Below are 16,429 nucleotides of genomic sequence, written 5' to 3'. Positions count from 1 at the left end.
ATATCGGCATTTATTGTTCCTTTTGTAAAGAAACTCGCCGACTTCAAACCGCAGGAGCAGATTACCTGCCGCACAAGCACTTTCTGGCCAAATTTTTCCACCTCAATCGACTTCTCATGGTCACTCACATCCTCCCCAATAGCTGCAGTGTAGAATTGTGGTCATGGACCATGAGAATGCAAGCATCTGGCTTCTGTAAAATCCGATGATACATCTTGCGGGGTCTGGTTTTGGCTCGTGATTTTTGTTCAGCCGTTTGTTTGGACACTTTCTGCTTCTTCTATGTCTTCAGATTGTTCCGCTTCTTGATCCGCTGTACCATTCCGATCGATGTCCCAACTTTTTCCGCTAAATCCCGTATGGACATCGATCGATTCCGGTTGATGAGGTTGATTACCTTACGGTCCAGATTTGGGTCAGATGGTCCTGGTTTTCTGCCTCTTCCTGGCAAATCATCGAACGTATAGTGTTCCCCGAACTTGTGGATGATGGATTTTACGCTCGCCGGATGAATGTCGAAACGTTACGCCGCTTCATTCAATTTTAACTTCTTTTTTAATTCGCGACATTTTGGGAGAAACGCATGTTTCAAACAACCCCCTGGCAACTTGACGTTTCCCATACTAATCGCGTGTGCCAGTTTTTCTGGTTCTCTGGTTCTGTCAAAATCTCATTTTCACTCAACAAACATATCGAAAGGGTGGATAATGAAATGTTCGACAAATTAAGGTTTCAAAAATATATTTTTTATTAAAAAAAAAAGTTTTTAAAAACAATGATTAGAAATCACCTATTAAGCGGAAAAGGAGTTGATGTTTAAAGAAAAACACGATAATATGGTCAAAAAAGTCAGCGTTTCAAATGGCTTTTATTTATGAAATACACAAGCAAATTCTAAATCAAAAATTTTTGTAATTGGTTTATTGCATAGTAAATTTTAAAAACAACATTTTATTCATCTCTAAACAATATTAACTTTGTTAGTTTTTTTTTTCGAATAGATTCTTTATAATCATTATGTTGCTTAGCGAAGGACTCCATCCGAAACTTCAAATAAAAATCAACACATAATTTCAACAACAAGTTTCGATGGTTAACTAAAGCATCTTGATCCAAAATATGTTCGGCTAATCCTCTAAAAGCATCCCGTGCATTATTTGAAACCCGTGTCAGAGTTCGATTCATTATGATATCATAATAGTATGCTAAGTTTATAGTTTGATGATTTTGTTCTACAATTTTTATTATCTTTCTCAACGAAATCTACATCGTTATCCTCAAACCATCTAGGAGTGGATTAAGCGTAGTGGGCTGACGCCAAATCCGACCAGAACAATGGCGGAGTCGTATGTTTCTTATACAGTGGCAGCAACCTTTTCTGCAAACACTCCTTTTGGTCGATATCGGCATTTATTGCCCGAGCAGACTTTGATGCCTGAATCGATAGCAAACAGTAACCAAAATAAGCTATCAATGCCAAAATGATAGCATAATTTAGTGTCGTATTTTTCCCGATGGCAAAATTAGGTTTCATTGAAGCATCAATTTGTCGAAAGATAATGTCAAACCAATACCAAAATAAGGCATTGAGAGCTAAATGAAAGCATTTTTTGGTTTTGTCTTTTCCAAGATAACAAAACAAGGCATCACCAAGGTTTCATTATTTTCATCAAGTAGAAAAGTGAGATGGGAATGATGCCATGATTTGGTATTACATTTTCTGCGATAAAAAATATTTATGCAACAGTCAAAAATTTGATCGATCTGAAAACAAACATACAGTTTAGTATAGTTACCAGCAAAGTGCGGGCATTAATAGGTGTTTGATTTTTCAGTGATATCATAACAAGGCATCATCAAGATAACATTCATTTTAATCTGCCATTTTCATTTCGGCGAAAAGATAACAATAAGAATCAGTTCCTCAATTTTCATACATTAAAAAACTGAGACCAAAACGAGGTTACGAGTTGACAAAATTTGTTTTCTTAAAAAATTCAATTAAAAAAACCAACTTAAAATACAATTTCCATAGGATTTGATTGGTATGTTTGGCTTCATGCAATGAGTTTACATGCCAGACGGTTTTTTCTTCTGTGTATACTCCTTTGGCTTCAAGTGTCTCAAATTTATTTTATAATTCAGTTATACTTATTTTAAATTGTTTATTCAAAAACATCATTACTGTTAGGTTTTTTCATGTGATTTCAACATTAAATTTCCTTAAAATGGACATGTTCTCAACTGTTTGTAGTTTTTTTTAATTTTTACTAATATTTTCTATTCAGCTAATTCTTGAATATCTTTTTTTTTTTTCATTTTAGAAATCAAATTTTACTCTAATCGTAAATAGTGAAAAATGAAAAAGCTAAAAGACTCTCTAATTAAATTAAAAAAATGGTAGAAAAACCCCTTACTCTTATTAGAATTGTTATTATGCTTTTTCATATCTTTAGTGCATTACTGAATTTTTCAATTTAGAGGAATACGTTTTCTGTATAAAAAAATAATGATTTTATTGCTTTTGAGATATCAATAAATGATACAATTTTAATACGTTTCTATGAATTTTGGATTAAATAACGTGTTTTTTTTAATCATTCGTTAGAGATTAAACATAAATTAAACATGTTGAAGACTTTCAAAATAATCTCAACCCATTTTCAGTTTCTTTATTTTATAGGAGTGCGCTCTAATGAGAGCGCATAATTGGAAAATTATTGAAAACATATAAAAAAAAGGAAGCACTGAAAGCATATTCTCTAGCTACCATTATTTTTAAAGCTATATAGGTATTATTGAATGGAAAATTATTGCTGCCAGAAATTAAGTCAGGCATTATTTATTTTAAGCAGTGTTGGTTTGTCACTAAATATTGACAGGAAATAATTTCGAGTTTGGAAAAGTCACAGTGTACTTTGATGATGACAAAATAAAACAACTCGCTAACTTTCAGTTACTCAGTTCAGAGTGACGGTTACTCAGTTGTCGCCAAAACCGCACCTACTCAGTTCTGACTAAACGGCCTTTACTCAGAACTGACTAACAGCCCTTTTCGCGACAACTGAGTCGGGGTTACTCAGAATGCGCGAAATTTTTTCTGGGCGGTTTTTGACCGGTTTTGATGGTGAAATAGTCAATTCCAATATGATTATGGAATAAAAGGATGCGTTAGTGGCTTTGAAAAACAGAAAACCAAAAATAAATGGTTCAAACTTTTATTGTTCAAAATTTTTTTTTCAGTATTTTTACCTAATCACCTTTTTCTTCGGTTCGGGACGGGGTTCCGTCTGCGACTATTTTGCCATACCGGATTGATTTGTATTCATTGCCACCATCCTTTTTAAACTCCATCGTACCGGGTTTGTCTGAGGAATCCATTCCGGAACCTCTGCGCCCGTATTTGCAAAACTCCGTTTAATGTGATCCCAGCACCTCCGATGATGTTTTATGATGAGATTTTTCCTTACTCTGGAATAGAATAAAAAATCGTTAAACTATTATTAAATTGACTATTAAAATGTATATTTACTGTAATAAGTTGATTTGTTTGTTGACAAAACCAGACTAAGTCGACTGCTTGGTACAAATTGATCAAAATTTACTCAGTTGTCGCCATCGGGCACTCGAATTCTCTGAGTGCCGAATTTTCTGTCGCCTGAGTAATCTTTGCTCATGATTTCTGAGTTGTTTAGGACCAGTCGATGGTTGCTCCATACATGAGGCGACATCTGAGTAAAATGCAGTCAGGCTCTGGGTAAACCAGAATTAGCGAGAAAGTCATTCGTACACACTCATTTGGCGGAACACTTGAAAGTTGTAAAATTGACCCGTTTTGGCGAACCCTCGTTATCTGTCAAATAACGGGTCATTTGGTCGGGTCAATATTACACATTATTTCGAAAAGCCCGTGTACGCATCAAGACGGGTAGTTTTATGAGTTGTCAAAATTTCAACCGTTTTGTTTCAAGTCCGCTGGACTGTTTGGAGGAGGATTATAGAAAGTAGGTATAAATCTTAATATTATCGTCAAAAAGGTTCTAACGGTAATACATATATGATTCTCTTTATAGACTGCGTGGAATAAAAAGACCCACATAAGGGGGGTTCCGATTTCGAACGAGATCGCTTCTTAATCAAACTTAACTGGTAAAATGGTAAGTTTGTTTTTATGAATACATTTTTAAATCGTTAATTTATAATCAATTATTCCCTCGCAGGCTGTTCTCCTGGAACCATCAGCTGTGGAAATAATCATGATCCGGAAGCTCCAGAAACCGAGCGGGTGAAAAACTGACGTACAATGTTAAAATTTAAAGTTAAAAATTAAATTTGTGTGAAGAAATAAAGCATGTTTAGTTGAGAAATATCTCGTTATATTTGCATATTGTATTCCTTGCATGCAACGTTACTTGACGCTTGAAACTGCTCACATCTCCACAACGCAAACGTTTCAAATAATGTGTAAATTTGACCCGACGATATGACGTAAAGCCTATGTACCCTATAAAGGGTACAAGGCCTGTACACGAAAAAGGAGTTAACCCAGTCTTATCCGATAACGCATCAAAACTACACTATAAGGGGTTGCGCCAGATGAGTGTGTATTAACGGTTTTATCCGCATGTATAGTAAAATTACAACTATAACGACCAGCCGTAACAATACAGTCACTGGCGAACATGGGTATTTGACACCCAAGTCAAAACACATGCACTCAGAACATATATAACCCAAAATTGAGAACGCCAACGCATCAAAACAAAGTTCGGCTAGCGTTCTTAATTTTGGGTTGCTGTCAATACCCCAAAAACAAAGTTCGAAGCTCCAACTTAACACCCCAAAAATTTGATCGTTTTTCTCAAGTTTCGGTGGTTTCGCTTTCGTTCGGGCAGAAAACTTTTTTCAAAGAATTTGAACGAAACGGATTTCAATTAATGTCGTAAAATCGTGAGTATTAAAATTACTTCCCGCATACGAAAAAATCATAACTCGAACAGTCAATATGATACACCAACGGTTGTTGAAATAGTGATTATTTCTGTACACGTTACTATTCCATCAAACTTTAGCTCTGAAACGATTAAAACGGTACTTTCACATTAATGTTAAAAATTACATTACCAGATAACGTGAATTATGGATGTGGAATATTCCTGTTCAATTTTTTAAAAAGCGTGAAATTGATCTCGAACCATTACCCGAAGCGTTCATGCATTTTGACACATTCACGTCAAAGCAGAGAAGAGGTGCCAAGTGGAATTCAAAAACGTTCATTTGTAAATAAAAAAATCAGAACGCGTAATGATTTCTATGTTGTCATTTCGTTTTTGGCTATATGAAAATCATACCGTGATGATCATTGGAATTGATTTTGAAATAAACTACGAATTTCACAATTATACTTAAATATTTCGACTATTTGAAATCTTGATCAAGTTTTGGATTTACGCTCAAAATCATATAGAACATTTATACGCATAATTTTCGTACATTGAAAACTATTACATTCATCACAAATGACACAGAGAAATTAAAACAAATATTTAAATAGATTGTAAATAAGTATTGGGCCAGAAAAATAATAAAAATTTGAAAATTCGGTGAATCTGGCATCACTGATTAGTTTGTTTGTGTTGTTCGCGCGAAATTTGTGATTTGTGGTAAATCGGGTAATTTTCCTTCTAATCTTCCGATTTAACGACGGCGGTTATGGCCCAACCAGCTGTAGTCGCCCTGTGCGCAACCTTTTGTCACTTATGGCACCAGTGCAGTGGTAATTATCTAATAGTAAGTGCCAGATCGACGCACCGGATGTTTATTGAAACATCCGTTAACTCCCGGTTAAGGAACCTTTGTTTTCCATGCGTTTGGATTCATGGAAACATGGATAGATTGCGCGGTCAAGGTATGTAAACCTGCCGGAAAACTTCTTCCGATAAAACGAATAAACAACAGTTACTGTATGAAAAATATTTCCTTTTGCAGGTTATAGTACTACCACTTTTCCGTATCTCTGGAAGAAGGTTGATAAGGAGCCAGCCCCCAGCAGTCGGCAAGCTACCGGAAGCTCCCGTAAGTTTTAATGGTCTAATCTATACCCCTTATTGTTAATTGACTGCTTAATTTTTAATTTCAGTTCTCTGCACAATCGTGATCCGAAGGACAAGCACTTTTTCGCTATGGCCGGATGGGATCGTCGTTGGAGGTTTCTGTCACATGCAGATGGATCCGCAATGCCAGACGGGTGAATTTAAAGGTCGATTGCTACCCAGTCCATTTTTCGCTCACATCCATCGCCCAAATGGGAAGGAAAGCAAAGCTCCCGCTTGAGCATGCACAACAATAGCAACCTTTTGCAGCACCTATGACCGGACCTTTGTTGTCGACCCCTTACCAGAATTATGGGCGGTTAAATTTGTAGCCGATATGTACCCAATCGGATGGACATTTACATGTAAGTCAACAATAAACGAATTCATAGAATCAAATAAAACTCAAATAAAAATGGTTTCATAAAATGATCCGAAAACCCTGAATGCAAATTTGCACATGTGTGCGTGCCATGTTCCCGTATATGATTCCAATAAACGTATACATACCTTCGGACGAAACATTTTGTCGAATCGTTTTATACCTTTACTGGAAATGTTTGGTTACCAGATTACTTTAAAAATTACTTTAAGGAAAACAGTTTGATGACCAGAATACGTTTTCCCCGATTGGTTTTTGAACGTTATCTCAACTGCTTGCAGAACAGTTCTTCCATACAAGTGGTTTAATAGTTCTTAACAGTAACATAACTTAACGCCATATTCAAGAGACCGTCGTTTCGGAATTCACAATTAGTGGAATGTTTTTTACGATGTCAGTTATCATTATCTAAAAGTTTTTTTACGCTATCCTGAATAATTGTGATACTATTACAGTAACTGTTTGGTAACCGTATTTTTTTATTCGGGTTGTGTAGGCTTTAACATCATGCGACATAAATGTGATATTTTATTTTTCAGGTGCTTGACGCTGCAATAGTTTGAAATTTAAAAAATGGAGGACCTGTCGAACATTGTAGATGGAGAAACATGGCGAATTTTAATAGGTAAGTGATTGAAAAAAATCTTAAACCTATCATTAAATTTTGTTTTTTTTTTTTTCTTCAGACAACGGCTTCACGTTGGCCTCTCTCCAAATCACATCCGAAAAAGATTTGGAAGATATTGGAGTGTTGAAGGGGCCGCGGCTGCTTATAAAAAACTTTTTGTCCAAGCAGACATCACCGATGCCGGAATCTTCCAATGCCGGTCGAGTTCGACGAGAGATCGAGGTACGTGTAATCATATATTTTGTAATTTATTAACTTAAACGTGGTTAAGGAAAACACTTTTGTAAAAAAAACTTTTGGAGTGTTTCCCATTTGCTTAAATTTGGTATTGTTTTTTTTTTATGATAGGCCACCGTTATTCGAGAGGTACTGGAAGCGGACAGCAATTTTAGCAACAAGTTTTACGCTGTCCTGCTGAACGAGTTACCCCTAGATCATAACACGGCTTTGGAAATGGTCAGGATATTATGTAACCATTTCTTTAAAATACGGATGTTGAATAACGAGTAAGTTTATCAAAACTCATTTTTTGAATTTTTATTTTTTATTGAATTAATTAGAGAATCTTCAAAACATATCCAAAAATTCACAATCAAATTAACGATAACGTACCTAAATGCTCCAAATTATATTAATTTACCCTTTTGTATAAACTATCGTTTCAGCTACCCCAACATTAAAGACAAGATGTCGCTGGCGGACGCAATTCTAGAAGCCTTTCCTTATCTGGAAAAAAACAAGAATCAGAGAAGATGCGCCAAAGGAATCATTGTTTTTTTGGAAAAATGATGGCAATATGAAAGGTAATCACACGGGTTTAATTCAGCGACGTTTGGACACGATGCGGAAGAGTGTGCCTCGTGAAAACCGAAAATTTCTACGAGCACCACATCCCAATCCACTGCACATTCAAGAAACCGTTTTGGAAGAGGTTGATTTGGTTGCTGATCTTCCCGCCATCAGGGAAAACATGAGGGAGATAATTTCGATGATGCGTAATACGCATGAAGTACTCGAGGCTATGCGCTCATCGAAAGTATCTCCCAAGGACATTATAACCAAGTTCCCTCATTTCCGTAGCTTTGGTGGCGCAATGGTGAGTCTATGAAAATTTTTCAAAATTATGTTTCAATTATTTTTCAAAATAATGTTTCAATATTTTTTGTGTTATTTCAGATCCAACAAGCATATCAACGGATCCACAGTAATGCTGAAAAGGCTCAACCAAACTTGGCATTACTCAGAACTTTCCTCTCGAAGGCTCAATTCTTGGGGAAAAATTTTGAAACGATTGAAGATGGTAAGAAAAATTTTATGTAATATTTGAGCCAAAAAACAAACGGTAACGGGCTTGTTTTTTACCAGTTACTTATTTTGGACTATTCTCCCGTAATTAACTACCAACTTACATTTTTTCAAATTTGTCATGATTAATTGATTTATAAAAGCGATACTGGATAATATAGGCAAGGTGGTATGAGACATGTACCTGGTCCAAAATAAGTACGTTATCCTAGTTAGTATTCATACATACATTTGTTGTGTTTTTCAATCCGTCACATAATATCACAAATTTGTTTTGGACCACGTATATATTTTGGATCGCCTTACAACTACCCTCCAGTATTTCTCACATAAACCAATGAATCATAAAATAATTAAACAAATTTAATTAGTTTAAGCCCAGTATTTGTGAAAAACAAGTTTAAGTAATTGATTATTGATAGAAATATAATAAAAAAGTAACAAGGTGTTCCTATATTAATAAGTCTGTTGCTCTACAGCTTGGAAGCATCTATAGTAAAGGACTCATTTTAGACCAAGTAAAAAATGAATCAATATAGTTGAAGCCCGGGCTTTGTTTAATTATTTCTTTCAATTTTTCATGATTAATCGCTTTAAAGAGATATTTCGCATTTTGAATACGGCGAATGCCCCAACAACGCATTCAAAGTTTGACAACACCAAAAGCTTTTCACCCAGCTGATAACTCCGTTTGTTTACATTTGGCGTATTCGCCCTTTTCAAAATTTCCTACTGTAATATGCAAGGTGGTCCAAAATAAGTTCGTTATAATATTTGCATTTTTTTTAATTAATAATATTTAATTATTTTAGATTACATCCGTGCATGCGGAATACTACTCACGAGAATGGGTTCGAGAGGCTGCAAGCGGAACTGGATGGACCGGGAGCTGAGCATCAACCAATTAACACTGGCGCCTTTGATAAGGTGGGTGGATCCGGCACAGCTGGTAAGCCACATTCAATTGGGATTTCATCCACATATAATCTGTCTCGGTTTGGCAGAAAGGAGGGGGAATTACCTCCTTCTAGTCGATGGTGGTGAAACAATTGAATGTGGTGATTCGAGCCTTCAAGCGCTCGACACCTTTTTCAAAATATTTGATGTTCTCAACGTCAAAATCCCATCCCTGCTGAGGAGCCTATTGGACTTGGTTCAACTAGAGGTGTACCAGACCAAGAAGGCCACTCCCAAGCCAATGGTTTTGAGTGTCCTCAACCTCTACTCGCGTGCTCATCGCGCCGAAGAAGGTGTGTAGGAGAAATGCAACGGTTTTGAAGGTAGGTTTTTGTATTTCTTTTTTTTAACTATTAGTCTTTGATCATTTGTATAGATTTGTATAGAAAAATATATACCGAGGTTATCAGAAACTTTCGCAGCTAGATTGACCATGTTGACAGTCAATGCCTTACCATCTTCGTTTAGTCCATTTAACTAAATTAGCTTTATGAGTTTCTGGTAGCCTCAGCAATTATTTTTTAATTTTCATAGATTTCAGACATTTAGTAATCTAACCCTGTAATTAGTTCGCCTCCTCGTGGTGCAGGGTGGTAACGTACCAGCGGCAAAATGAACTTAACAAAAGCCTAATTCCTAGATGTAATGCGAGCAACCGTGTCTATGGATGAATGATTGAGAGGCTTTATATCTCAATCCCAAACGGAGCCTGTGGAGCACCAGAGCGCACTCCTCAGTAAGAAACGCTCTTACTGGACTACAGCGGGGCTCTGGTTCAGCGGACTTCTATTTCCCCAGCTACTCGTGGGATAAGCATGGATTTAAATAATAATAAAAAACAACAAGGTGCCAACTTCCTTCAAAAGTTGGATCGAATGGAAACCGATACAGTTGACATCAACGATGGTTTTCCTTGTCAATTTTCAGATTGCAACACTTCCTGGACTAATTTAGTAGCTTTTAAAAATCACTTGACTGGCTTTCATCCCGCATGCTAAAAAACTATAGCTTGAACAGTCTCTACCAAACATCAACAGTTCTAGAAATAGTGATGGTCTCTGTAAAAGTAGCTGTAATATTAAACTTTATTTTGACAACATTAAAAACGGAAAATTAACGTTCGTGTGGAAAAGTGATGGTATTTGGAAAGGTGAACGAATGGTATGCACGATTAACTTCAAATTTTCTTGAATCGTCAAATTTATCCCGAACCCAAGGTGGGTATATATTCAGGAGGTGTTCCCGAATAACGATTTCCCGATTCAGCCATTTTGGCTATGTAGGCTATGCAACTATACGGAACTCATGAAGTTTGTTTACCAACAAACCCCAGAAAAGCTGAGCAAAAAATAAACAAACTCATTGAGAGCCCCGCTCACTCCTAGCCTACTTACTGTTAAAGTCGGAGAACCTAGTGTATCTAAGAACCTTGCCCGAACCGTTACCCATAGCGTTCATGTCTTCTGTCAAAGCCACGTCAAAAATGACCGAAATGCGAATCAAAGATGCCAGATGATTTTGCAAGAAATCAGTACACATTTATGAAATCTTTAATATTTTTTAATATACTTTTACAACTGTTTAGAATAGATCTCCACTAAAAAAAAGAAGTTTCTCTTGAAAACGCCTGCATGCAGCCAGATGTTTTGTACACAAATTTAGTTCAGATTGATGAAAACAGTTTAAATTTTTTTATATTTATATTACTGCATTTCATGTTTCATGGAATGTACCGCATAAGGCCGATGACATAGTGAGTGCGATGCGATGCGAACCGGCGAATGCGATTCAATGCGGCGAACCACATTTGATGAAAATGTATGTGATTTGCTTAAACCTGACATACTCAACGCGGCGAAGCAGATGTCAATTTGTTCCACCGCTCGAGTTCGCATTGGCCGCGTTCGCCAATTCGCATCGCATCGCTCTCACTATGTCATCGGCCTTAGGCGAACGCGGCCAATGCGAACTCGAGCGGCGGAACAAATTGACATCTGCTTCGCCGCGTTGACTATGTTAGGTTTAAGTGATTCGCATACATTTTCTTCAAATGTGGTTCGCCGCATTGAATCGCATTCGCCGATTCGCATCGCATCGCACTCACTATGTCATCGGCCTTATGCGGTACATTCCATGAAACATGAAATGCAGTAAATGCCATTCTCTACATAATCCACATATTCCATATTTTATAGAGTATATCATTAGTAAATAAAACAACGAGTCAAAAGCAATCATATTGAAAGCTAACATTCCAACTGTTGCTCTTGTTGAAAATATTAGGCTTTTTCTACTGTTAGGGGTAGAGCTTGAAGTTTCGATGGTGTAAAAACAACAATATTACTGTTTTCGCCAGCAATCGTTTTTTAAGACGAATGCGAGAACTATGGTTATTTTTTAATTAAGGCTAGAAAACATGCAATCAGGTGACATAAAATCATCGATTTTGTGTAATGTTTTTGCTAAAGAATGAATGAATGTTTATGTTATATGAGGCCATAAAAAAAACAGTAATCTTAGTTCAAACGGTTCGTAATCGATTTCCGTAACAGTTCGATTAACGGTTTGGTAAATCGTTTAAAATATGCCTACACATGTTCATTCTAGAAACAGTTCAATGCGCTAAAAACGTTATTCATAAGCGTTTTATAAACCATACCCGAACTGTTCCTAGAACAGTGTCTCCATATATAGGTTTTAATAGTTTTAAACAGTAACATAACTTAACGCCATATTCAACAGACCGTCGTTTTGGAATTCAAGATAAGTGCAATGTTTTTTATTGTTTCAGATATCATTTTCTAAACGTTTTTTTACACTGTTTCTAATCGTTTTATAACTACTACAGGAACCGTTATGTAACAATATTTTCGTATTCGGGATAATTTAAAAAGTATTGCTAATTTCAAATGCATGCTATGCGTGCTTTTATTTACTAAATTTTCAAATTTCAATAGGCATTTAAAGGAATTTCATCACGAACTGTTTCAATCTGAAGTATCTTCTGAAAACAATATTGAAATATATGAAACAACTAATGAATCGTCGATGCATAGATCACATACGCTTCATGCACAATTGCAACCATCCAATATTACTAACAAATTATTCTTTATGTCACCGATTTCTTTAGAAGATTTACAGAATCAGGCGTCTTCTATGGTATCAGATTTGCGTAGTGATGTTAAAATACCGGAAAATATGACCAAAATTTTTATTTCAAATGTTGAAAATATAATAGAACATGTTCAGCGATATAATTTAACTTTAATAAAAAAATATCTACTTAATAAAGAGATTTCCACAGAAGACCCTGAAACTGATTTATTTACTACTGTAAGATCTCACAAAAAAAAATTTTCTTTTCTTGCACAAAAAGCCAAACATGCCATTCCTCAACCTCAATCTAAAGTACTTGGGAGAAGAAAATTTCGCAAAACATTACCTTTCTATCATCAACCATTTAGTGTTTCTCGAAAGCGGTTTGCACAAACATCTATTTCAAAACAACTAGAAACCATAACTGATTCTACTCAGTATATTTCAATTATTGATACACTAGGGCTTATTTTGAATAATCCAGAGGCGCGAAACATGGTGTTATCAGAAGAATCGTCATCGGATGGTACCATTTGTGGATTCAAGGATTCTTTTCAATTCAAGTGTCACCCATTTTTAATCAAGTATCCTCACGCTTTGAGATTAACAATGCATGTAGATGATGTAGAATATTTAAATCCATTAGGTTCAAGAAAATCCAAAAATAAATTAACTAACATTTCATTTAAAATTCAAAACTTTAATCCTATTATAAATTCTTCACTTGATCGAATATATTTGATTCTATTGTTCAACAGTAAATTCATCAAGCAATACGGTTACAAGAGCATCCTTAAACCATTGATTGATGATTTAAAGAAGCTTGAAACCGACGAAGGGATTAGTTTCAAAACTATTCATGGTGAGGAATTTATAATAAGAGGTGTTTTGATTAATATTGTAGGCGACACTTTAGCTCTTCATGAAATTTTTGAATTCCTCAGACCCTCAGCTAACTTTTTTTGCAGATCGTGCTATATATCACGGGACGATTTAAAAGCCGGTAATTTTGGAGTGCATTTCCGTTTACGTACAGTAGAGAGCTATCAACAGGATTTAGAGTGTCTTCAAGCCGGGTCGATGATTCCGAAAATGTGCGGTATTCTTAGGGATTGTTCGTTACATGATCTGAAATACTTTCATTTAACTCGTAACTTGTCGTTCGATCCGATGCACGATTTGCTAGAGGGAGTGGTTGGCTTAGTTTTGAAAATGATTTTAAATAACAGCGTTTATTGTCGAAAAATAACTATTTCGGAAATAAATACTCGCATCTCGTCATTTCATTATGGAGAAACCGAAACCTCTGACAAACCAAGTTCCAATTTTTCTGCTAACAGTTTAAAATCTCGAGGTTCAACGTTTTGTCAATCTGCCGCTCAAACGTGGTTGTTACTTCGCGTTTTTCCTTTTATTTTTTTTGATATTTTGAACAGTAACGAAAACTACAATTCTCTTGTTAGCTCACTACTGAAAATAACATATTATTCTTTCTCCAACAAAATAACACATGAAATGATTAATGATTTCGAGATTGCAATAGAAATTTTTCAAAAAGCATACGTCGAAAATTCATCGCTTAGTAGAATAAATAAAGTTCATCATCTTTCTCATTATTTAAATAAAATTTTACAAAACGGTCCTTCTGCTTTTGATAGTTGTATGCAATTTGAAGGTAAATTTAAAGTAGGAAAAGGTCAATCTAAAACTTGTTTTAACTTCCGAAATTTGTCGTACAGCCTAGCAAAACGACTTAGCTTAAGACAAGCTTCAGATATTATTCAACATAATTATGAATTAAATAAAAGAGTAGTATTGAAAAAAACAATTATTTCTATAACTGATTTAGATTATTCATTTATTCTTATTGACATTCCGAATATTATAACTGTTGTTCAGCATTATACTTTTAATAACGTTCATTTTTCAGCAGGATTGGTAGTAAAATTTAAAAAATGCGAATCGAAATGTTACGGTGTAATACTTTCCATAATTAATGAGAAAGATGAATACATTTTCATTTTGCAAGAGCTAGAAATATTAGAATTTTGTTTCAATAAACACGCGTTTAAAGTTAAATTTTCATGTAATATAATCAGAACCAATGAGTCGAGGGTTTTTTAAACGGAAAACGTATAATTTGTGGAGAAGCAATAATATGAGTGATAACTTTCAATATGTCTGTCTTAAATATTTTGATGAATGAATAATGAAATCAATTATTGTTATTAGTTTTTCTCTCTTCGACTTTAAATAAATTTATTTGTTCACACATGTTAAGAATTTGTTTTTTATTGTTTTTATTCATCAACCAAAATAATTATTTGTTTCCATATTATAACATTTATTATATTATTATATTATTTATTATATTTTTATTATCATATTATTATTATTATTATTATTATTATTATTATTGTATCTGTATTTTTTATGAAAGTCAGGATATGCCATAATAATTTCTTTAAGTATTTTGTTGTTTAAATCTTTCATTTATTGATTCTTTATCATTGTGGCATATTCTGGCTTTATTTTATTTCTCATTGCATTTTTTCATTTCTCTTGTACATTTACATTAAAGTTAGAATATGCCATGATATATACTTTGATTCATTTTATTGTTCAAGTCTTTCCATTAATAGTTGCGTATCATTCATGGCATATTCTGACTTAATTTTTTATTTCTCTTAAGGGGGGGGTAGGGTCTAACACTTTCAAAAAATCGATTTTTTTATTTTTTTATTTTCTTATTGTAAAACATTTCAAGAATGTTGTGTCAAATTTTCAAGTCAATTGAAGCAAAACTGTAGAAGTTATAAGCCTTAATCTCCTCCTATCTAATACTGCAAGAAAGCAAGAGCAAAAACTTCTAACTCGTTTTTCTCGAAAGCACATTTTTAAAGTCCGTGGACATCGTCATTTGAAAACTACTTATCCGATTCTTTTCAAATTTGGAACATATTTTCTACATATAAAATACCAGACCCCAACGTTTTTTTTTTTTGATTTTTATACTTTGGGGAGATTTTAGAGGTGAAAAATGGCGGATTTTTAAGTGAAAAATCGTAGTTTTTACTTCAAACAGCCACAAAAATTTTAAAAAAATATTTTTAAGTTAAATAAAAACGTTGGGGTCCAGAAAAACATCTATTAAAAATATTTTGCTCTGATTTTTTGATTTCAGATGATTCTGTGCTGAGATACAGTGTCCACCGCAAATCCTGTTTTCTAAAAAGCATCCTCGAAAATGCTCCGTCACCGGCTCATTTTTCAATATTTTTCTACGAAAAAATTACTAAATGTTCTTTTAACAATGCTTTGTATAATGCAAAAAATTTGAATACATTTGTTTGAACGATAGCTCTAGAAAAAAATCGTGAAAATGGTGTTTTTTTATACCCGTTAGACCCTACCCCCCCCTTAATTTTTTAATCAAACCCTTTAAAACATTTCTCTAATACATTTATACGGAAGTCAGAATATGCCATAATAATTATTTTTAATCGTTTTGTAGTTTTAGTCATTCAATTATTCGTATTTTTATTATTATGGCATATTCTGACTTTTCTTTTATTTCTCTTTACAGACACCAAAGGAATGCGACGTTGACAAAATGTAATGCTTAATTCCCGCTAACCTCAATAATCATATTGAATCAAAAGTTAAATTGCAAGAGAAAAATGTACATAAATTTTATATAAAAAAATAAATTTTTGTTTTTTGAAACTAAATTCTTTTTATTTTGAATTCTGATATGTCCTTTTTGTGTGCTTGTCCAGTCAAAAATAAATATATCGTTTTTCGATCAGATGACATTCTCGATTTTGGGGTGTAAGAATAGGGCTTCATTCTCAACTTTAAGAAAAGCACCCCGAACTTATTTTCGTCGGGAGCCAGTTTCATCCGATTTTGCGGCATTTCAACTTGGTTTTGGGTTGTAGCGGCTTAGAGTGGCACAACAGTGTA

The 16,429-nt window shown here is 34.5% G+C and overlaps 2 protein-coding genes and 1 long non-coding RNA gene across 3 annotated transcripts; 2 read left to right on the top strand and 1 right to left on the bottom strand.

The window, feature by feature from the left end:
* Window positions 1-3,202: 3,202 nt before the first annotated feature.
* LOC129743555 (uncharacterized) lies at window positions 3,203-3,755 on the bottom strand. Its single transcript, XR_008736613.1, has 2 exons — window positions 3,533-3,755; window positions 3,203-3,471 (listed from the first exon to the last, which is right to left on the bottom strand). It is a non-coding gene; the product is annotated as an uncharacterized LOC129743555 (long non-coding RNA).
* A 1,856-nt stretch (window positions 3,756-5,611) lies between these two features.
* LOC129748362 (uncharacterized) lies at window positions 5,612-6,830 on the top strand. The gene is made up of 3 exons (XM_055742963.1): window positions 5,612-5,908; window positions 5,989-6,075; window positions 6,140-6,830. The coding sequence occupies exons 1-3, from the start codon at window positions 5,713-5,715 to the stop codon at window positions 6,331-6,333; spliced, it is 477 nt and encodes a 158-aa protein (XP_055598938.1). The 5' UTR covers window positions 5,612-5,712; the 3' UTR covers window positions 6,334-6,830.
* Window positions 6,831-7,047: 217 nt separating this feature from the next.
* LOC129742802 (uncharacterized) lies at window positions 7,048-16,148 on the top strand. The gene is made up of 8 exons (XM_055734741.1): window positions 7,048-7,099; window positions 7,161-7,324; window positions 7,451-7,608; window positions 7,768-7,873; window positions 7,929-8,198; window positions 8,279-8,402; window positions 9,220-9,687; window positions 16,050-16,148. Exons 1-7 carry the CDS (start codon window positions 7,048-7,050, stop codon window positions 9,663-9,665), a joined length of 1,320 nt encoding a protein of 439 aa, XP_055590716.1. The 3' UTR covers window positions 9,666-9,687; window positions 16,050-16,148.
* Window positions 16,149-16,429: the final 281 nt, after the last annotated feature.

Source organism: Uranotaenia lowii, chromosome 2 (genome assembly GCF_029784155.1).
Source record: "Uranotaenia lowii strain MFRU-FL chromosome 2, ASM2978415v1, whole genome shotgun sequence".
NCBI classification, from domain to species: domain Eukaryota; kingdom Metazoa; phylum Arthropoda; class Insecta; order Diptera; family Culicidae; genus Uranotaenia; species Uranotaenia lowii.
Note: the sequence above shows the minus strand (reverse complement) of the source record. Positions and strands in the feature narration are given on the sequence as shown.